The following is a 24,027-nucleotide window of genomic DNA, read 5'->3' as shown; positions in this document are numbered from 1 at the left end:
CTCTCTCTCTTCTCTACACACACACACACACACACACACACACACACACACACACACACACTATAAAAGACATGTTCAGAATGGCTTCATTTTTTGAGTAACTGGTTTTTCCCACTTTAACCTCAGGCTTCAATAAAACTTATATAAGTCTTTTTATACAGTAACTATTTTAGGGGGATCTTAAGATGATTGCAAATGCTTTACTTTCAAATCCTATAGCTAGAGACCCCTATTCATTAAGTGGGGTTTAACTTGTAAGAACAAAAATACTTTTTTTTTGGTACACACACACACACACACACACACTCCAAAAAAAAAAAAAAATCCATGGTTAATATTCCTTCCACATAAGTGCTCAAGTTATCTTTTTGGCAAGGATATTCTAAGGATACAAAATTAGCATGTCGATGAACAGAAAGGATTAAAACTACCCTATTGGATGCATTAGTATCACTTAGTCCTCTTGTATTTTCAAGTATTCCTTTTAGATGCTTGAAAAAGTACGATTATCATTCAGCAGGAACAAGAAATGTGATCCAAACTGCCTATTTCTTTTGCCAGGCAAACAAAAGGAATATCAGCAAAATCTATTCATTCCCATGGCATAACTTCTACCTTATACTGTTGTAGTGAAATCCATTCACAGAGCATGGGTTAAAAGAGCACCCATTTGGTAGTTATGTTATTCTATCTAAAACCAGAAATTCTAAATATTCTTGCTTTCAACTTCCACATAATTTGTAACTTAGAACTTTGGCCCAAATGGCTACTTAACAATAACTGTAAATGCTGAAGAAAGTCATTTGGTATTTGAATGGACATTTATTCTGAATCCTAGACACAAGACAGTGGTTTAGTTTGTTGCGTATTGGGTATCCTGAGATGGTAACTTTGTGTAGCTATTCCGCGTGCATTGTTTCTTAGCTGTAACCACTGTCAATATGCTTGTAGGACAGTAACACAGGTAGTTCAAGATTCGGATTCTGTTACAATATATTAGATTCATCTGAGAATGTTCGTAAAAGAAGATGTCTGACTGAAGGTCTGGTGGATAATGAGTCAGATGCCTTTTTACAGCTCAGATTTCTCCTGGCACTTCTTCATTTTACATTCTTCAACACTATCAGAAGAATCTCAGGGAAAAGGCTGATAAATATTAGAAGAATTATAGCCAACCAGGTGGATACAGAAGACAGCATTTGAGCAAATACAAAATACATTCTCTGTTGCTTAAGAAAAGGCCAAATAATACCTCCCCAGAAGAATGAGAAAATGTCGATGTTGATGTGCTGCTCCAGGAGACTGTAGGCCAGGATGGGCAAGGACGTGAAGCAGATGTTGTACATAGTAAGGTAAGCGGCATCATAGAGTGGCTGCTGTGAGAATCCACAGAAGAACTGGTACAAAAACTGTGGCAAAATGAAACAAAGGTTCTTGTAGAAGAAATACTGCACAAGGTGTGCTATTCTTACATAATAGAGATGCCCATGAGCCAATAACATTTCTTTAAATGTTTAGAATAATAATGTTTAGAACAGAATAATCACTATTCCTGGCTGCTTGGCGACCTTCTTTGCCTTTAATACCGATTCCGACATGCGATTCCAAGATCATACTGACATCATTGGCACCATCACCAATTGACAGAGTAATTGGGCTGCCTTTCAAGTTCTTCACCATTCTGACAATCTGAGCTTTCTGTAATGGTGCCGTTCGACAGCAGAGCACTGCGGTGCACTTCATACAAATCTGAAGGAAAATGCTTTTGTAATTGTGAGACCCAGAATCTTGACTAGAATTTAATATGAGAAAGAGAGGAGGAAAGAGAAAGAGCCAGATATCTTTCTGGTACATGTGCTGCCAGGGATCGAACTTGGGACCTCACGCTTGAGAGTCTAACGCCTTATCCACTGCGACACCTCCCAGACCACGGTCCTATAATTCTTAACAAGCTCATGGCCTTTTTGCGGCAACAGATTGATGCCATAAAGAAGCAACCTATACAAACTAACTATCATAGGCTGGACATGGCAGAATATTGAGTTGCTGTGGAGGATTTGCCCCCCTCCATCAGAACGTCCACCATGCAGAGGGCTGGCTAGCCAATGACAGGTAACAGGAAACTAGTGCTATCCAGTCAACCTAAGACAGGGCACCTGGTACTACTGGGCAAAAATGACCAGGTGTTCCAATGACGGGTAAGACGGAAGGCTGATCCCCAACCTAAGACAGGCACAGTCCACCCTGCCACAAAACAAAGTCCGCCAAACATCAAAACATGATATAAGACAGGGGGACATGTTGGGAGCCACATGTGCCCTCAAGGTTGCTACTGGCATGGCCATAGAGTTTATGTTAAAAGATAGTTCCTGGGAATCGGGCGGTGGCGCAGCGGGTTTAGCGCAGGTGGCGCTAAGTGCAAGAACTGGCTTGAGGATCCTAGTTTGAGTCCCCAGCTCCTCACCTGCAGGGGAATCACTTCACGGGCAGTGAAGCAGGTCTACAGGTGTCTTTCTCTCCCCATGTCTTCCCCTTCTCTCTCCATTTCTCTCTGTTCTATCCAACAACCACAATATCAGCAATAACAACAATATAATTACAACAATAAAACAACTAGGGCAACAAAAGGCAAGATACCAAAAAAAAAAAAAAGGGATAAGATAGTTCCCGCTTCCCTACACCTTAGAGTCTTTGTTAAAAGATAAGTTCTTTTTCCCCATGAATATATAATAATAAATGAATAGGAAAGATACATCCCCCAATACTCAGTTGGCTAAGGCACCAAACCTCTTTTTCTATAAAGCATTCAAATCAGATGCCCTGCTAACCACAAGAAGCAGGTTGTTTGTGTTTCTTCCACAGGAATCCTGGAAAAAACCATCTGGACCCCTGCACACCCTGACATCACCCGCTAGATGGCACGACTACAGTGGCACACCCCCTTGAAACCCTAGATGTCACCTGACGCGATCATAAGAACCTGATTCACAGACTCCGAGGACAGAACTTTTTTACTGTTTGTCTGCTTTTCCTGCTTCTGCTTTGACCTGTCACGTTTTGGTGGTTCCAGCTCACAATCTACAGAAAAGCGGAATTCCAGAGGCTGACCTTCCTCATGCAGCATTTCATCCCCTGCCATTTCTCCCCCTAGTCGCCTACTTTGGACTGAGACTTCTGTCGGACTTGCTGGTATACCCTTTGGACACTTTAGACAATTTTACAGCAGCTTCCTTCCCTTCACGTTGCTGGTTTTTCATAGACTGACCTTGAGTAGTTCATAGACTTTACACACTGTTGCCCTGGGCATTAGATAAAAGGAAAGGGGGAGATGCTGGGAAATTGTGCCAATGCAGTCACATCTGCCATGTTGTCCCCTCAGGCTACTGCTAGTTCCCGCGAGAGTTGGGACATTCTCGGAGTGCCTGTTCAGCCATGTTGTGCCCTCAGGACATTGTCTATATCCCCACGATATTTGGAGTGCTTTGGTTACTCCTCCCCCCTCCCATTCTCACGAGAGTTATTATCCTATTCTGGAGTGCTATGGTTACTCCTCCCCCTTCCCATTCTTGCGAAAGCTACTCCTATAAAAGCCCTTCTTCTTCCGCACCTCGCTCTTGCCAGTGCTTCACCCCAGTGTTCAGACGCAGGAAAGGTTACTGCGTGAGGCAGCCATTTTCGCTACCTCCACGTGGCCCAACCTGCCTCTCTAGCACCCAACTCTGAGGTGCCAGCGCAAATAAAGATTTGTGTTTCCTCTTCGCTCCGGACCCCCTCTCTCTTCTCCGCGGCCTGCGCACAACAACACAGGTGTCTCTTTCTCTCTGTTTTTCTCCTTCTATATCTCCCTCTCCCTCTCTCTGTCTCTATCCAATAATAAATAACTAAAAATAAAAAAATAAAGTCTTAAGTCTGTCAGTGTAACTTCTCTAACATTATCTTTTAAAAAATTGCTTTGAGTATTCTAGAATCTTTTTGCTTTTACATAAATTGTCAAATAAGTCTGTCAATTTCTACAAAGTTCCTGATGGGAGTTCTGCTGGTATTCAATTGAATTTTAGAACAATCTTCGGTGAAATATATATGTTTAAAATATTGACTCCTTTAATCTATGAACCTGATATAACTTTTTTTTACCTCCAGGGTTATCTCTGGGGGTCGGTGCCTGCACTATGACTCCACTGCTCCTGGAGGCCTTTTTTCCCATTTTGTTGCCCTTGTTGTTATTGTTGTTATTGCTGTTCCTGTTGTTGGATAGAACAGAGAGAAATCTAGAGAGAATGGGAAGACAGAGACAGGGAGAGAAAGATAGATACCTGCATGCCTGCTTCACTTGTGAAGTGACTCCCCCTGCAGGTGCGGAGCCGGGGTCTCAAACCAGGATCCTTATGCTGGTCCTTGTGCTTTGTGTCATGTGCACTTAACCCACTGCACTACCACCCGGCCCCTTACTCTTCCTTTTTTTAAACCTTTATTTTTTTTCTAAGCAATGTTGTATTGTTTTTTAATGAATTTATTTATTGGGTAGAAATAGAAATCGAGAGGGAAGTTGGAGATGGGAGGAAAGAGAGGCACCTACAACACTGCTTCAATGCTTGCAAAGCTCGAAGCTGGGTTCCTGTGAATAGGAGCATGCGCGTGCTCTCTACCAGATCTGCCAGCGCCCAGATCTTGCTTTGTGTGTGTGTTCAGTCCTGTGCATCTTTTGTTAAATATATCTTAAATATTTCACCTTTCTGGTGTTATTGTTATGGAAAAAACTTTTTTCTTATTATTCATTACTAGTATGTATACAAACAATGAATTTATTTACTTGCCAACAGGGTTATATAGCTGGGGCTTGGTGCCAGCACTATGAATCCACTGCTCCTGGCATTCATTTTTCCATTTCAGAGAGAAATTGAGAGGGGAAGATGAGATAGAGATAGAGACAGAGATAAAGGGAAACACCTGCAGGTAGACCTGCTTCACCATTGTGAAGCTGTGGGGGCTTAAACCCAGGTCCTTGTGGATGGCTGCATAAATATTTTTTAAATATTTGAATTCTACGCTATGAGTTGGTAGATTTATAATTTTGAGAACTCCAAAGTATAATTGACATTAAACATTATCATAGTTGCAGGTATTCAGCATAATAATATTTGTGTATTATAAAATGGTCACCAGAATAGATCTGGTTAACCTTCCTTACCAGACCTGCTCTCTTAACTTTGCAGTGTGTAACAGGGCATTGTTAACCAACCAACACGCTGTGCACCACATCCCATGATTATTTATTTACTCGGGAAGTTTATTCTTATATAGCATTTCACCCACCTCCATCGCAGCTTCTACCTCTCACCAGTTTGTTCTCCAGGTCTGTGAGTTCAGTTTGTTTACTTAATGCCATGTGGTATCTGTCTCTCTTTGTCTAACTTACATCCCTTAGCATAATGTTCTAGAGGGTCATTAGGCTCATTCATGTTTTCAAATGGTAGTCTTTCATTTAATTTTAATGACTGAACAGTCACTGTGTATGTATACCACATTGCCTTTGTTTATCTCTCGATAAACACCCAAATGTCCCCCTGTCTCAGCTATCGCGCATAGTGCTGCAATGAGCATGGAGGGACAGATAACTTTCTCAGTTAGCATCTTCATTTCATTTGGATGAATTCCCCCTTTACAAAGGACTTGTTTCCAGTTGTCATTGCAGATATTTACTTACAGGATGCCTACTTTCCTACTTATTTCATTTATAATGCTCCTTACCACTGCTAGTTCTCCTTGGGACTTCTTTGGCTGGCCTTTCACAGGTGAAGGCACTGAGAAGTGGAGAGGGAAGATAACTGTCCACAGTTAACTGAGTAGCAAGTGGCAGGGAGAGACACGTACTCACAAGCCACGAGGTCACTTTCTGCAGCTGCCATGCTTAGAACAGTGCGCACCAGAGCAGTCAACTTAGTACTTATCCAGTTGGATTTGATACCCTTCACGGACTCCCTCTCTTCTGAGATGTTTCTATATTCTGCCTGTCAGTTCACAAAGTTCTCTTTACATGGAGTTTGTCTGGACCCAGAGATGCAGCTAAGTGGTAGAGTATTTGCCTCACGTGTGTGAGGCCCTGGGTTTATAATGGGCACTGAAAATAAATACATAAATAAGAACCACCATGGGACTCGCCTGATGTGTGTTTGCTTTCATAGAGGGAAACAAATTACCTAATTGGTTTAGATTCTTTTCAAATGATGCCTACTATAGTCTTCATGCCACTTGTCACAGCTTTCTAAATAATGCCCAGTGATCAGTAAACTGCACGCCTGGGTGCCTGTGGTATGCCAGCCCTTTCCTTTCTTTCTCCTCTCAAGCATTTCTGGCATACACCCTATTAAATAAAGCAGATTATATGTAATTGCCCCCTTACCATGGCTGTAGTGTGATGGACTGCCTACCAGCTGCCAATGGCTGCATCAGCCAGAATTGGTGTCCACTGCTTGGCATGCATCCACTTGTGCTTGAGAAGGTCACTCCTTGCCTATGGTGGCTTCCTACCCATTCCTTTGCTATTATGCTTTGGTGAGTCTGTTGAGCTCTTATATCTGTTCCTTCTGATGTGCCCTCTGAGATAACTCTGTGGGCATCTTCTCTGTGGACCTAATGTGGACCAATCAGAGACCTGTCTTAAATTTGGGATTAGGGGGTTGGGTGGTAGCGCAGTGGGTTAAGCGCACATGCAACCATGTGCAAAGACCGGCATAAGGATCCCGGTTCGAGCCCTCAGCTCCCCACATGCAGGGGGGTCGTTTCACAAGCGGTGAAGCAGGTCTGCAGGTGTCTTTCTCTTCCACCTCTGTCTTCACTTCCTCTCTCCATTTTTCTCTGTTCTACTCAACAACATCATCAACAACAATAATAACAACAATAATAATCACAACAAAAAAAACAAGGGCAACAAAAGAAAAAAAGTAATAAATTAAAAAAGTCTTAACAACTTTTCTTTAAAAAACAATTGGAATTATGATTGAGTGCATGGGTCCCCTGTGAGATAGTGTGTCTGGACCTTAGTATGGCAAACCAATAGTTTTATTGGACTGGTGTGTTTGGAAAATCAGAACAGCAGGAGGAGGAATGACAGTCAAGAGTTGAGGAGTCACTTTCTACTTACCTTTTCCAGATTCCATTTCCACTTCTGAGTTCTGAGTTCCATCACCTCTGTGTCCCACTCATCAGTACTCTGTTGAAGATCTGTCTCCTTGGCTTCACTTACCTGCACTTAGAGCCAGCCCCTCCCTTTTCTGTTGCAGGTTCTTGGACTTCTTACTGGGTGTCCTGTTGTTAAATTAGTGCTCCCTGTGGCTCCAAGTGAGTTTTTTTTTTTTTTTTTTTTTTTTTTTTGTCCTCTTTCTCAGGCCCATAGGCAGATCCCTTACCCTCAAGCAGACTCTGGTCCTAGGCAGTTATTCAAATAGAGTTCTATCATTTGTCACACACCTTCCTGTTTAAGTGAGAGGAACCAGAGTCTTCTCTTTAATGTCTGTCCTCCCCCGTGAACCTTTGAAGTGTCCTGTTGAGTTTTCTAATTTTTTTTGTGACAAATTGCTCTTGTTTATTTCTTCTTTCTTCCTTTCCTTCTTTTGCTATTCATTTGAAAAACCGTTACTGAATACACTGTGTACTATTCCAAGGAATCAGAGATCTAGAAGCAAAACAAACATCAGTCTGTTCCCTGGGAAGCTTACTTCTCTTTTGGGAAGATTAACAAGAGCCGAAGTGATTCCTTTTAGAGGGCAGGCAGGTACACTGAGGAGAGGCAGGCTGCCTGAGGCACACAGGGGGTACAGAGACACATGGGAAGACAGTTCCAGGAAAAGGCATTGTGGGAGCATGATGAAGACTTGGAGAAGGGTGGAGAAGGCCCTCCTGGAAGCATCCAGTTGGCAGTGACTAGGGTTGTCCCAGAGTGGTGGCAGTGAAGGTGTGTAAGCCATTGGACCCTACGTCTGATTTGGGCTAGACCTGACAGAATTTGCTAACAACTCCACAGGCATGATGGTAAGAAGGAGGACTGGGAATCTGAGCACCCACCATATTGTAGGACAGCCTCAGTCACCATCTGATGGTCTGATCAGGACCAGCTCATACAACCACTCTGACAAGGCTGAGCACTTCAGAACTGAGATGTACTTTGAAGCAACTCCTGATACCCTACCCAGCAAAATGGATAGCAAGTAGGTCTGTGGCACTGAGACGATGATGGTCCTAGCTCTCTTATTACATCATCTCCCTTTGACTTTTTAAGCCAAATCATATCTTGGCAATTGAGGGACGAGGAAACTGGAACATAGAGCGCTGAAGTAATTGCCCATGTTCACATAATAAGGACATGACCAAGCCAGAGTTTGTGCTCTGTTTTACAAAGTTGTTTAGAACAGTTAATGAAGATCACAAGAAACTTTATGGTTTGGCCAGTGTGCCGCTATTCAACAAGTTATTTACACAACATGGTTGTTTCTTCACCTCTCATGTAGCAACACCAGATACATTTCCCTGATAGAGGTGTGAAGGAGAAGGAGCAGATAAAAAGACAGTAGGTGTACATCTGCTGTCCCTTCCCCTCACGCACACCATCTTCGTCCTCGGAGATGTTGTAAGTATCTGACTCACTATTTGATTCTACATTGACATAATCCTTTTTTGGACGGAAAAAATCAATAAACTATTTTTCCAGGCTGTAGTTGGATACGACCTGTGACCTGAGCATCAGACCACTTGAATCACTCCTGGATTCCCTGAGGACTCTGGCTGAGCCTCTCAGCTTGCCAGCACAGCTGGGAAGAACATCTGGGCCCTACTCTCCTGCTCTCAGAGCTCTGCAGAACACACAGGGGAGGGGGCATTTGCAAAGTACTCAGGCCTCTGTCCACCCATCATCTAAATGCTAAACTGTATTTTTCTAAGTACTGAGTAACTTACTGAGAAATCTGCATTCATCAGGCCACTATGGATAGGAGTAAGGCCTTATCGTGTAAGTTTTTTTTTTCTCAGTTTCTCCTAGAGTCTCTAAAGTGGTGTCTGGTGCTTTAATATGATTCAGCCTCGTATGTCTGCCTGAACAGAACTGCACACCACACCAGCTGAATTCCAGCCCTCTGATTCAGAAACTGGTGACACCATGGACATGTCAACTTTTATCTGCATCTCTAATTCACCACATTCCAGGGAAACAGCCAAAATCATTTAACAGAAGTCAGAGGAAAGGAAGTGGCAGAGGTAATCAGACCAAAAATGAAAAAGAAAAGAAAAAGAAGAAAGTAGTTTTTACAAACAAGATTGAAACGAAAGGCTCCATTTTATTTACTGCTCAGGACTAGTTTCCCTGCTGTTCAAATTGTTTTTAACATCTAGTTGCCACACACAAATGACACCATCCATTCATGTCCTTTTACCTCGCTCCTCACGGGAAAGAACACTGGTGAAATACCCCAACACGCCACTCTGGAGTCTGGATATCCATGGAGACTTGGGGAAAACACTCTTTCATGTCCGAATCAGCTTATATCCGCTCCATGTAAAAAGACAAAACCAGCAAACCAGCAGCCTGAGCCCAGCGTCTGTACTAAGCCCGAGGCCTACCTTTATGAGCTTTGAATAGGGAGGACTTCTAAAAGCAGAGAAGTAAGTAATTCAGTAATTTGTTTACACCTTAGTCATTGCTCTCACTGCTTTTTTTTTTTTTTTTTTGTGCTGAGTCGGGGGTAAGACGGTAAGGAAGATTACTATGTGTGATGAAATACAAATTTTTGTCTCCCTCCATTTTTGTGACACAGAAGTCTTAAAACCCTTGGAATTTCCCAAGTGATGAGAGAAAACAAGGTGTCTTTCATTAAATTAACAACAAAAGTGACTTTTGGAAATCACCTAAGGATGGAGGCTGGGTGGCAGAAGAACCATCCACAGTGACTAAAGCTTGGGACTTTCAGGGTCATTCATCCCTAGACCTTTGGAGAGGGCAAGGCTAGAGGCTGAATTCATTGCCAAAGGTCATTGAGTAAACAGGTACCTATCAAAGCCCAGAAAGATGGCACTGGGAGAGTTCATGGAGACTGGGGAGAGAGGTTCTTGCAAAGAACACGGACGCTCACAGCCTCCTTATCTCTTGCATGTTTTCCGTCTGGTTGCTCCTGAGTTCTTTCCTTTATCATAAGCTGATGATCCAGTAAATGAACTTCTCTCTGAGTCTTGTGAGTTGCTCTAGCAAATTACTTGAACCCAAGGAGGAGTTTTTTGGAATATCTGGTTTATTGACCAGAAGTATAGGTGGGAACTGACACTTTTCTAGGTAGAAAGTGTTAGAATTGCAATGAATTGTAGATCACTCAGCATGAAATCTTTAAACACGCACACGCACATGCACACGGGGGTGGGTGGGTGGGTGTGGTTTCTGGTGTTACAGCCATCTGTGAATCTTGTGTCATGGGTTTTGCCTAAGTGCTAAGTGTGAACAGCTACCCAATTAGAGCTTGAACCATGGAATCTACAGTGTCACAACATGAAAATCATTTATTTGTGGGATAAATTATTAACGACTGTGTTGTATCTCTCTTGACATAAGCAGAGCCAGAGAAGTCAGTTTGCCCTGGTCTGGTATGTGCAACCTTGCTCTGAAATGTAGGTCAGACTCATAGTGGAGGTGCTAAACCCAGACCATTGTGGATTATAGAAATGTACCATGGACAAGACTTCCCCTGAATCCTAACCCTAGAACTCCAAGGTGGAGGCCCATCCCTCTGAATGGACATTGCGGGTTCACTTAGTGGGGCCTTAGTGGGCTCCAAAGGTGAGACTGAAAACCCAGAGGTACTGCCTCCTGCTGTTGTTCTTGCCAGGAAAGAGCCCAGCCCTGTGGGCTGAGAGAAAAGCACTGTTTCTGCTTCAGTTTTGCCTTTCAATAGGTGGAAAGATTCTAACTTCTGCCTCCCCCAAGAGGAATAGAGCACTGTATTTCCATGTGCTCTGGGACAGAGAGAGGAGAGGGGAGGCATGCTAAAAAAAATAAATAAAAGTCAGAAGACTGGCATGGTTAAAATAACCGTAGGTTGGATCCTGGTTTGGGGGGGGTGGTGGTCAGGGCTGCTGCCACTCAGTCAGTAGACACAGCGCTTACTTAGAATGAGAAGTCCAGGCTGACGTGTGGTGCCTTGACCCAGAACCTTGTGCTTAGCACATCTGCCTGGAATAAGGCCAGGAAACAATACTTGGCTCTTTGGGGACCATGTAGAGTGAACACTCACCTGCCCCCCCTCATGCTTGCTCATGGCACAGCTGCTGGGCTCAGTGCCACAAGGCTGTGTAGAATACGCAGCAGGTAAGGGCAGCTTGCGGATCCCGGGAAGCCTCTCAGATGCTCCGGCACCACAGCAGCATCTGGGTGCTCTGGCTGCTGCAGGGGTAGCAGCGTGCATTCTGACACCAGGCTGGTGTACAGAGAGGGTGCTGGTCCCTAACCGAGGCAGGCCAGGACTGACTTGTGTTAACCAAAACAGCTTTCACAGACAGCTTCTCCAATACTTCCCCAAATAAACCTTCACCTAGCAGGAGAATCAGAGGCTGAGCCTCTTGGCACAATTCCTATGCTCTTGAAGACACTGGAAACAGGCCTTCCTAAGACCTGCCACTTAGACATGTGGATTATTTCTAGTTGAGACCCATCACGAGGATCTTTTGTCACTCCCTTTACTATTTCAAAAAGTGAAAGTTGTAGGCCAAGTGGTAGTCCACCTGATTGAGTGCACATACTACCATGCACGAGGACCTGGGTTCAAGCCCCTGCTCCCCACCTGTGCACGCGGGGAGGGGGGTGGTGCTTCAGGAGCACTGAAGCACAGGTATCTCTGTCTCTCTCCCTCTCTGTCTCTTCCTTTCTCAATTTCTCTCTGTCCTATCAAATAAAATAAAATTTTAAAAAAGAAAAAGAATAGTCACCAGGAGCGGTGGATTCACAGTGCTGGCATCAAACACCAGCAACAAACTAGTAGCAATAAAAGAAAAGCGAAAATTGGAGGTGTTAACCAGTAGTAGGATTTTTATCGGAAATAACCTTTGTGTTGGAGAAATTGATGCACAGAGCGGGATGAACATGGATTTATGGAGCATCTGACCTCCACCCTCTGGTTCTGACTCCCCTGTGCTCATCATGAGTGGGTGAGTCCCCTCTTCTTCTGGAAGCCCAGCCCCTCCACCACCCCAGGTTTTCTTCAGTGACCTGGGAATCCATATCTTTGTAGACTCCTAGTGTATATTTAATTGCATTTACTTTTTCATCTACTAATTTGACTGATGTTAATTTAATGATTTGACCAGCCGGGGGAGTAGGTCAGGAGACATGTCCTCTCCCCCTAACGTTCTTCTGAACATCTTTTAAGAGACGACTGACTGAACTCTTGCTGGTTCTGGTCTCCCCACTTTGAGTCTAGTTTTTTCACTGCACCTAAAATGAGCATATGAAATCCAGGGGGAGCTCAGCTTCCTCCACGAGTATAGGTGAACTGGAGAGAAAGCAAAAGACTCTCTCACACAGAGAAAGCTGGCTGGCTGGCTGAGGCCGGGGTCTCTTACCTCTCTGCCCTCCACCCCACTATCACCTTGTGCCTTGTGAATAGCCTCTGTTAGTCACCCCCATATTCCTCCATCTTTTTCAGACGCATTTGCATGTAGCCTCAGTATCAAACTGTATTAGTCTGCTTTCATAGGTGTTATTGTGACTCTCTCTTCTTCCCCTATACTGTATGTTCACTGGGGAACGTAAACTAAGTAAACTACGGTAAAGGGGCTACTCTGTCAGGTACTTAAAATAGTGCCTGTACATCGCAACAAGCCCTGTGCAACTGTTTCAATACTCAGTGAAAAGCACTGTGGGTAGTCCTCTTTTCCCGGGTCATTGGGGCCTAGCCCAGAGCAGACAGTCAAAGAACAGAAGAAAATAACAAGAAAGAAATTTCACATGAATCATAGCAGGCCTTTTATATAAAAAAATGCTCCATTTAGTAAATGCCCCTCAATGAACAGCAGTGCCTCCTGGCCCCCAAAGCCCAAGTCCTCCTCCGGGTTTTCTGAGGAATGCCCTCCAGAGTTCTTTAAAGACTCCCCACTACTGCAACAGCAATGACTAACGTCACTGTCCTACAGATCTATGTGTAGAAGATGCGTTACTGTGGCAGGATCCTAAGGAAGGCTTCCATACTGCTTCGGAACAACTACTTTTCTTAAACAGACCTGCAAGTGCACTTATAATCTTGTTTACCCTCTTCATTTGCTTATCTAATGATTTTTCAGGCCAGTCCTTGTTGGAATGATCACAGTTGGTGAATTAGTGGTCTGAAGCAATAAGGTTTTCAGTACCTTTAATTATATGTGAAGATGACAGGATAATTCTCTCATTGAAGGCGAGACAAAGGGAATTAATTAAACATGAAAAAATGAGCCACGGAGGCTAGGTAGAGGAAAGGGCTTTCTGTCCATGGATGAGATTCCACACAGAATGACAGAGGGCGACTCGTGATCCAAATAAGTCTTAGTGACTAAGTTCTATTTATATTTGTCTGGCTCTGTTGTCTCTGTACCTGGTGGCACATGTCGTGGAAAATCGTAGGTACATCTGTACAGGCCAAGAGTCTCCGGGTCTGTGATTTTATTGGTCATTTTCTGAAGGGAGGATCAGAAATATGATTCTGTCATGTCTACCTCTTGCAAAAGGCATGCAATAGCAAGTTCCTCTATCAATGCAATGACTAAAAATAACTATCCCAGTGATAGCAAAACACTTTAATGCTAGATAAAAAAAAAGAAAGAAAGAATAGCTCACAGCAGGCTTTCTTTCACATCTATAAATGCCCTCCTGGGCCAGTGAGCTAGCTCTCTGGGAGCACACCTTCCTTCCTTGCTGCGCACGAGACCCAGACTTGGGCCCAGCTCACAGTTGCACCAGGGAAGCTTTGGTGCTGCCTCTGTCTCTGTCTCACTGGAAGAAGCTTTTCTATCTGCCTCTTTCTTTTTTTTTTTTTTAATATATTTATTTTCCCGTTTGTTGCCCTTGTTGTTTTATTATTGTTGTAGTTGTTGTTGTTATTGATGTCATCATGGTTGGATAGGACAGAGAGAAATGGAGAGAGGAGGGGAAGACAGAGAGGGGGAGAGAAAGACAGACACCTGCAGACCTGCTTCACCACCTGTGAAGCGACTCCCCTGCAGGTGGGGAGCCGGGGGCTCGAACCGGGATCCTTATGCCGATCCTTGTGCTTCACGCCATGTGCGCTTAACCAGCTGCGCTACCGCCCGACTCCCTGTCTGTCTCTTTCTAACTGAAAAAAAAAAAAGGGCCTGGACAAGTAGAAACCCTTTTGCCTTAGGGAAATAATATATATATCTTCCTTCATGGGATCATATTTTTCTCCTTGATGGATTATTTTTTCCTCCAGGATTATTGCTGGGTCTCAGTGCCAGCACTAGGGATTCACTGCTCTGACGGCCCGTTTTTTTCCTTCCTTCCTTCCTTCCTTCCTTCCTTCCTTCCTTCCTTCCTTCCTTCCTTCCTCCCTCCCTCCCTCCCTCCCTCCCTCCCTCCCTCCCTCACTCTCTTTCTTTCTTTTTTTTTTTTTTTCTATTTTATTGGATAGAACAGAGAGAAATTGAGAAAGGAGGGGACTAGGGAGAGAAAGATAAGACACCTGCAGACCTGCTGCTTCATAGCTTGTGACCCTCTGCAGGCGGGGAGCCAGGGTCTGGAACCCGGATTCTTGTGCAACTCCTTGCGTTTATTACTACATGTGCTTAACTGGGTGTGCCATTGCCTAGCCCCCTTGATGGATTTTTGACATGCACTATCTGGAAACCCTGCTTCTAGATGGGACAGGTGCTGCTAGTAGGGCACTCTTAGCTTGGCTAGAGACTAGGACATCGTTTTAGATGAGCATTCCTGTCTGCCAAGCCTCTGTCCCCACCCACAGCTAAACTTACCCCCAGAACTGTGGAGGACTGGTGTGTATACACCGATGAACAAATCTGCCTTCATGTGGAAAGTGTGATGTCAGTAGCCTGAAACTGGTCATGGCTGTAGCACATGGTAGTAGGCAACAGACTCTACAAATCAGGAATCTATTCCACCTGATCTGGTTGTCCAACAGTAAAACCCCACCACCACCCCCCAGCAGACATACTCACACAATAAGGTTCATTTACTGTTTCCCTGATAAAAGATGGAGAACTAATCCACTGACCTACATCCAGTGTGTGAATTATTAAAGATTATGTATAGGAAACATGAGATAGTATCAGAAATCTAGCATTACTGGAAAAGGGACATAACATCTCCATAGATTTCAAATCATGAGATTTTCTAATAGTATTCAGCTATTAAGAATGATGAAATCACCTTCTTACCTTCATCTTGGGTGGAGCTTGAAGGAATCATGTGACATGAGATAAGCCAGAAAGAGAAGGATGAATATGGACAGAAGTTGAGAAGTAACAACAAAAAGGGGAAACGCAAAGCAGAACTTGGATTGGGTTTGGTGTATTGCACCAAAGTAAAGGACTTTAGGGGGTGCAGGGATGAAGGGTGGGGGGGTTTTGGGTCCTGCTGCATGATGGTGGAGGAAGACCTAGTCTGGGGGTGAGAGTGTTTCTCAGGAAACTTAAGAAATCGTACCCATGTATCAACAACTGTAAACCATTAATTCCCCGCAATTATATATATATATTCATGGATTGAGAGATTTTGGTCAAAGAGTGAACCTACTGGACTCAAACAATGTACTAAATACATAAATAGCAGGTCTACAGGGGGGCAGGCTTTGGGACTTCTCATCACAGTGTCTTTCCCAAGGAAAATTTGTATCCTCAGCATCAGGAACTTTGGAGATACCTTTCATGAGATGAAATGAATTTTACAGATTTTTTAAAAAATCAGTTGGTCATTTTGTGGTTTACAGGGTGACCATTTCTAGAGCACATATATAGCCCCTTCAAATCTTGACTTACTGACCCAAGACTGATTTATCTCTTAGAAAAGGAAGCATGATCACATTGACTGACTATAAATATCAAAGCTTTTCACTCTTTCCTTAAATGTCTACCATGTTGTTCATTTGTCATTTGTCATAGGGTTTTAAATAGGAAATGAGAGATGGGTGAATTGAACATCCTTGTGTCCAGATCCCATGGCTGGTGCCAGGAAGAGAGAGCTACCTGTTGATGGTGCCTCTCAGACTACCCCAAAGTCCCTTCTGCAGCTGCAGGACCCCCAGTTGCCTCTTTTCTGCCAAGACATGGGTAAGCTTAAACATGAGAAAATATGTTAGTTCACTTTAAGATGGGTAAACACCCATTACCTTTGGCAGTGTTTGTGGGACCTTGTTGAAAAGCAAAACAAAACAAAACAGACAAAAGCATGCTCTAACCCAGGTCATAGGGAGAAGGAGAGGAAGGACTCAGTTTGGTCATTTCCAAAGGGCTTGAGAGTATGGTGTCTGCTGGATTCTTTCTGGCTGTGCAGGGAGGTAGACTCTGCCTTCTGCTTGGCAGGTGCATCCCAATAGCCCCCTTCTTCGCCACTGTTTCATTTGACAGCTGGTAGGACTTGTAAGAAGAGGCTCCAACACTATATGTGCTGTGCTATCTACCACAGAGGGTTTCTTTTTTAGAGAAAATATTCTGATATTTTGTTATTAAAATGCTGCTGATCAATTCATACAGGTGTATTCAGTTACACATACATGTCATTAAGGCAAAATCAAAACTAACATGCAAAATAATAACCCTAGAAGCCATTAAGCCCTCCCTACCTGGTGAGGATCAAGAGTGAGAGTTTAGGAAAGTTAAAACATGTTATGCTTTCTCATCTGTTCTACTTTTTTATAGATAACAGGCATATTTTACTCTCATAGAACTCTGGGAGTTCTATAACAGTTCTCCATGTAGAAACAAGCTATCCTTTAAGGAGTATTAAGTTGCTTTTGATCATAATCCTTTGGAAAAGCCGAAGTTAGTGCTCAGTGTGGTGTGCATGGGGTGTATTTCTCATGTGAGTTTCAGTATTTGTTTACTACCTCCCACTGCCTTCTGCTGGCAAGTTGCACATTAACCTATTAGGTTTGTGACATTTGGATAAGGAGACAGAGTGTTGTTTATTAAGTGAATAGCAGAGTTCTACGAGAGTCTAAAGCACTCTCTAGAATTGAGTCTCTTGCTGCACCCAGTGGCCTTGGCCCCAGACACATCCAGCTGCCCTTCCTGAGAGGCCCTGCACACTTTGCCTGAGTCCTCTCACCCCTTCTCATCCCTGATCGCCATGAGGCATGTCCTACAAGCACCTACTTGCTTATGGCAACAGTCACTATTCCAGCTTCTTTTTCTTTCTCTCGGAAACATGCAGCAGACCCTTGATTCCTCCAGAGATCCCAGGACTCCCTGACTGGCCACCGCCTACCCACCTGCACTTCTCTATCTCCATAGCAACCTGTCCTTCCCATCTTTGACTGTAAATCCTGGGGCATCCTGGGAAAATCCCAGGTTTTCTTCTCTAACATTTGGGATTTCGTCTAATTCTACATCGTTAGTGATCCAGACGTTTTTGACTCAAATTTCTGTCTCTAAACTTAACCTCTCTCCAAATGCTTTATCCAGTAGTCTGTGTGTCAGAACTGCTTTATGTCTGTCAGCATATTAAACTTAACATATCCCAAACTCTTTTCTCTCTCAGTCTTCTCGGGCCCAGAAAATGCCTATCTATGGTGACCAAAGCTCAAACCTCACAGCTGGAAGTGACTGGTGTTCAGTCTGTCCTCTGGTCACACTGTCTTTTCCTGATCCACATACCTCCACCCTCATGACCTTCTCTGTTCTCTTCTTTATGTCCTGTTTCCCTGACGGTAGCACAAGTGAGTTATGGGGAGTTCTTTAATTTTTCCTTTTCTTTTCCTTCTTCCTTCCTTCCCTTCCCTCCCTTCCTTCCTTCCTTCCTTCCTTCCTTCCTTCCTTCCTTCCTTTCTTTCTTCTTCTTCTTCTTCTTCTTCTTCTTTTTTATAGAAACAGAGAAATTTAGAGGGAAGGAGGAGATAGAGAAGGAGATAGAGAGACTCCTTTTTTTGGGGTGGGGGTGTAATCAACTTTAAGGAACTCCATTGTGGTAAATTCAGTTCTGAGATAATTATTCATTTACATAGTTAATGAGGCAGGGCTGAAAACTTGGTTTCTAAAAGTCCACTCCCATGATCTTTTTTTTTTACAGTTTATATCTTTAATATCAAATTTTAAATGCAGGAGGAAAATACTTACAATTTAAAGTGGCTTATCTGACAATAAAGCGATTTACTTTAGTCTTGGAACCTGTTGAAAGTATTATATATATATTTTTGCACTTTTTTATTTATAAAAAGGAAACATTGACTAAACCATAGGATAAGAGGGAAATAGATCCACACAATTCCCACCACCAGAACTCTGTGTCCCATCCCCTCCCCTGATACCTTTCCTATTCTTTAACCTTCTGGGAGTATGAGCCCACGGTCATTGTGGAGTGCAGAAGGTGGAAAGTCCAGCTTCTGTAATTGCTTCCCTGCTGAACAAGGGCATTGAAGGTCGATCCATACTCCAGCCTGTCTTTCTCTTTCCCTAGTGGGGAAGGGCTCTGGGGAAGTGGAGCTCCAGGACACATTAGTGGGTTTGTCTGTCCAGGGAAGTCTGGTCGGCATCATGTTAGCATCTGAAACCTGGTGGTTGAAAATAGAGTTAACATACAAAGCCAAACAAATTGTTGAACAATCATAGACCTAAAGGCTAGAATAGTGCAGATGAAGAGTTGGGGCGGGGGGCTCCATTTTGTAGATAGGTAGTAGGCATATTTTAGTTATATTCCAAAGGGTCTGTGGCTATACTAGTGTTTTGTTTTTGCCTGAGCCTGAAATCTGATATAGAGGTGGATCCTAATTATTGTCTGGGGAGGTGATGTAATGGCTGGCAGAAGCACCAGAAAGCTGGATCAGGGAAGAGAGTAGCTCCCAAATATGGGAATGTTGTATAAATATTGTTGACTGTAAACCCCATCGATTTGATGTGCTCTGGGGCCCATATTCAGCTTAGGAGCCTATGTGACCTCTGTATCCCTTTAGATCTGAGCTCATATTCTGTGGTCATAAGTAGGAATGTTCCAGGCTGCCCCAATATCAGGACCCATTTTCCTCAGGTATGACTTAGAGTATATTGTCCAGCCTCCCTTTGGAGGATGGAACATTCTCTACCATTGTTGATCCAAGTTGAGGGCAAGGTCTTATGGGGACTCACAAAGGGGTCTATTGTGTTGTTCCTAATAGAGATGGCTGGTAATACTGGTGAAAGGGATTTATTCGAGGTCTAGGCCCATCATGTCTGTTTGGGAATCTCAGGACTCCCCGACTAGGGCCCCAGCTGATGGGGTGGCCTGATAGTGACTGAAGAGTCTCATTGTTAAAGTATGCCAGTCTGTTGCCCTTATTCAACTTTTGCAGTCCTTAGTTTGATGAGGTTATCTTTGGAGTGAGTGAGAGAACTGTAATAGGAAGTAGGTGAGGAGGGTATCTAAGTCTAAGTAGACACTATTTTGTTATGAACTTTTTACTGACTCATTACAGACTATTGTGTATTTTTGCTTTCAGGTATATATTTTGCCCTAATTTATGGATACATGTGAACATATGCTCTATCTTACGGGACCTGGTCTATATCTAGGTTTTGGGATTTTGTTAGGAAGTGAACCTCCTGGAATGGAATTAGAGAATCCTATGAAAGGAAAGGTCTCACCAGAGTAATGAGTCTGAAGGGTTGACATTCCATTCCAGATGTCTCTGGACAGTCTGAAGTAAAGCCTGCTGAGGTGGTACTCCTTGTATTGATTAGGTTGGGATTGGCGGATGGAGTATCATTTGGTATGAATTGAGAGAAGCATACAGAAAAGTGAGCCCTACCCTAGAGGTTCCAGGACTGGGGGAAATATAGGCTCTCAAGAGGAAGCCGGAGGATCCTGCTGTCTTAGGGTTTAAGAAGACAATAAATAGTTATTACTATAATAACATTATTTGGCAGTTGAGTTAACTTTGAAATATCCCTTTGTTAGGATTTGCTGTATCACACACAACATCACCATAATTTATGTCCTTTGACTTTTGTATATAGCTGTGCCACTGGTTGCTTCTGTTCTCCCTGCTCTAAGCTTTTAAGAGAGTCAACATATCAAAGACTCATCCTATGTATTAAAAAAATCTCAGTCTGTGCTTTAAAATGTTTGAGACATTCAATCAATTTCCCCCTCATATTAATTAAATAGTGATTTATATGAGTACAAATTGATAGGAGTGTACATAAACACCATTATCACCACCAAAAGACTATGTCCCATCCCCCTTCCCAACCCCCCCCCCCATACCCTATGAAGCTGAACATCCACCCTCACCCTCAACCCAGGGTTTTTACTTTGGTGCCCTACTCCAAAGAGAGACTCCTATAGCCCTGCTTCACTATTTGTGATGTGTCCCTCAGCCAGGTGGGTGTTAGGGATTTGAATCCAGGTCCTTATGTACAGTAATGGGCACTCTCCTGGGTGTGCCACCACCAGGTCCCAAAACTGTTTCATCAATACCATGCTACCTCCCAGGCCTCCTTTTCATCAGATAAAAAACAAGGAAACAAGTAGAATCTTCATTAATGTTCTACATTCCCTCCCCCCGAGGAATATTCAAGCATTAACTCAGTGTAGTTTTCATCTCTCTCTTACTTTCCTCCTTTCCTTTATTACATGTGTATATTTGTATTCTATTGGAGAAAGCAGTATAATGCAATTAATATCCTTATCATGTGTGAGTGAGCTTATGAGAGAAATGTTATAGTATGTGAAGTGTCGGTAAGCTGAAGTTGTCAAAAGGAAGTGTTGTAAGAAGAAGAATAAAAAACCACAGAAGATTCAGCTTTTCAAAGCTCAAAGAATGAAATTTGGCTGCCTGATTACTGGCTTATTTTGTCTTCTTTTCCCTTTTGAAAAATTTCCAGAAACCATGGGATTTCAAAGTCATGTTCTGTACTTGGAAACTCTGAATGATATAAATAATTCTCGGTAGGGAAAAATGGTTGATATACATAAATAGGAAAAAATGTTCTTGGATTCATATTTTCAAAGTTTTCCCAAACCAACTTCACATCTTGGCCTCAGAGCATATAATCAGAATTCCCGGTTGATTCAGGCCAGTTAGGGCAAAAACAAGAGCAGTTTTTACCTCTTTCCACATTGCCAAACATGTAGAAAATTTCTGGAAAACTGGTAATTTTAAATAAAAGGGAATAATCCAACCATAATGTATGGTATGCATTATATGGTATGGAGAGATGGATTCTAGAATAAGTATTCTGCCATCACAAAATAAGCACACATCAAACAAACAAACAACAACAAAAACCCAGAAGAACAAAAAAGCGCGTGTGCACACACACACACACACACGCACACGCACGCACACATGCACACATACACGCACACGCACACACACACACACGTGCACACACACACACACACACAATCAATAATCAAACACACAAAAGAACAGTGACAGATTCGGGGCTTTCCTCTCCTTCCATTTCAAAGAAGTGCTGCTGAAAACACAAAAATCAGTGATATGTAGAAGGAAAATTACATCCCACTTCCTTACATTCCCTCATAATTTAAGGATGACTTCTTTTAACTAAATACGACTCTTAACAAATGCTTTGTTTGTCAATTTTGAATTTGAAATGTTTTCGAGTTGGTAAAGCAAAGTTAACGATCTCTTTTTTCACATCCTTCTTGCAAACACTGTAGTAGTAAAGCAATATTTCAGAGGAAAGCATGACTCCTTCTGCAACTCTGCTGGTCCCAGCAGCATTTGGAAAATGAATCACATGATCGCTTCAAACAGGATCTGGAGTACAGTTTATCACAACAGATCTCAACTTGTATTCCTGTTGGTGTTATGTACTCTTTTTTTTTGGGGGGGGGGACATTGTCATCAATCTAGTTTTATTCATATATAGTTTGCAGACTTGCAGAAAGCAAAGGAAAAAGAGGCTCTGTAGTCAAAACTCTTATTTATATTTCCACTGTTTGGGAAGGAGCAGGCAAAAGAAAATCGTGATTAGAAATAGTGCTTGCTTGGTATCCTGTCTTTTCCAGAGAATACCAAGCCTGTGGACTCAGTAGCATGACTGAAGGTATTTCAAGGGAAAGAGCCCTGGGCCAGTGGCTGTGCTTGATATGCTGGTGGCATTCCCATCTGTGACTCTTCTGAGGACACTGATCAGGGAGTCTTGGTGTCTCCTGGTCACCTGACCTCTACATTGGGTCCTATTGATGCTCCCCCAGCTGTAGTCCCTCTGCCATTCCACTCCCAGCAGAGTTCCTGTTACTCTACCAGAATTCTTTCCCTGATGCTTACTTGTTGGATGACCTCCAGGTCTTGGTTGCATCCCCCACCCCCAGATCCAATCAGCATTATCCTGTGATCCAGTTTAGGTCAGCTGTTTTACATAGTTTGCACACAATGCTGCCTCTTGCCAACAAGGAGGGTCAGAGGGAGTTTGGTAGGAGCCAGCATGCAGGAAACTCCTAAATGTTGTCTTGCATTACTGAGAGAGACTGGAAAGGGGGTTTTGCACATCTGGGCTATCTCTTTGGTCATATCTTACTGTCAGATGAAAGCATGGTCTGGATTCCAGAGAAGCCAGTAAGGCTGGCTGTGCAGATGCCTCTCAGAGCCTTAGTTGTGATTGAAAATTCAGAAAAAGATTGGAAAAGAGAAAGAAGTCCTTTAGAACGTGTCTTTATGAAGCAGATAGAAGACCACCCAGGTGGTGGAGGAAAGATCAGAGAGGTGGGGAGAAATCATGTAAAAGTGGGGAATTGAACAGAAGAAGAAAAGGGCGTCAGGAGGGTGAAAGTGAATATCAGCAGAGATTGTGGAGGGTGGTAGGCACAGAGAAGGCACTGAGTGGTGGCTGGGTGTCCACAGCAGTCCTTGGAAGGCTGCTTTAACAGGACTGCTGGATGTTGCAGTGAATGAGAAGTGACTGGGCCTAACTCTCAGACATCTCTTTAAAACACTTGTAAAGAAAGGCAGGCCTGACAAGAAAACTGACAATAAAAGATTATTCTCATATTTTTACTTACAATTTTTTTCTTATTCGTGATTTGCAAAATTAGAGCTTTTCGGGGTTTCCCACTTATATTATTTGTGTGTAAGCTACTGTACCCATCACGAAAGTTCTGTGACCCTGATAAACATCATTCTCACAAAGTTTCAGGGACAGTTCAGCTACTTTTTTTGTAAATTTGTCTGCTCTAGTTCACATCTGAGCAGAGCCATGTGGCAGTTGCCTTTTATTTCTGCACTGCTTTAACTTACTCTGTCCACTTCAATGTGTTGCAGGGTGGAAAGAGGTTGAAACTTGCCCCGATGCTGCCTTAAAGGGTCACCATACTAACTCTATAAAGCATGGGAGAGACCATGGTTTCAGGAATTTTAAGCGTTTAATTAGGAACATAGAAATAATACACACTAAGGAAACATGTGGGCCATTTGGACAAAGGTGGATGACCCTATTCAAAGGCTGATGCCCGTCTTTACTCCCTTCCATGGTCTCGCCTTCACTTCCTTTCTAAGTCACCCCTACACCTATTAGCGCTTCTAGGCATTCTTCATTCATCCTCTTCCCTCTTAGGTAGGAGAAGCCAAGTCCTGAGTTCCACAGATATTCTCTCACTTCACTTCCTTCATATTGACAGAGGCAACAACAAAGATTCCTGGCCTCAAAAGTTCCAGACCATAGTGGAATGGGGTCCAGGGACCTCTGGTCATTTTCCCATGACAAAATGACTTCTGCGAAACCTAACTAGACAAGTAGTACAGCCTGTCTCACCTAACAAAGGGGATACAACGTGAGATATACCTGTCAGGCAGTTTTGTCATTGTGTGAGCATGAAGAATGTAATTATAGCTAAAT

General features: G+C 43.1%; 1 protein-coding gene across 1 annotated transcript; it reads right to left on the bottom strand.

Moving 5' to 3' along the window:
• Positions 1–1,071: 1,071 nt before the first annotated feature.
• LOC103116663 (phospholipid-transporting ATPase IG-like) lies at positions 1,072–1,803 on the bottom strand. Its single transcript, XM_060192538.1, is given in 3 exon segments — positions 1,072–1,133; positions 1,253–1,526; positions 1,528–1,803. Coding segments are annotated over 3 exon segments (552 nt in total). The 5' UTR covers positions 1,744–1,803.
• Positions 1,804–24,027: the final 22,224 nt, after the last annotated feature.

The sequence above is a fragment of the Erinaceus europaeus genome, chromosome 6 (assembly GCF_950295315.1).
Source record: "Erinaceus europaeus chromosome 6, mEriEur2.1, whole genome shotgun sequence".
NCBI classification, from domain to species: domain Eukaryota; kingdom Metazoa; phylum Chordata; class Mammalia; order Eulipotyphla; family Erinaceidae; genus Erinaceus; species Erinaceus europaeus.
The sequence above is the reverse complement of the archived record's forward strand: the minus strand, read 5'-3'. Positions and strand labels throughout refer to the sequence as shown.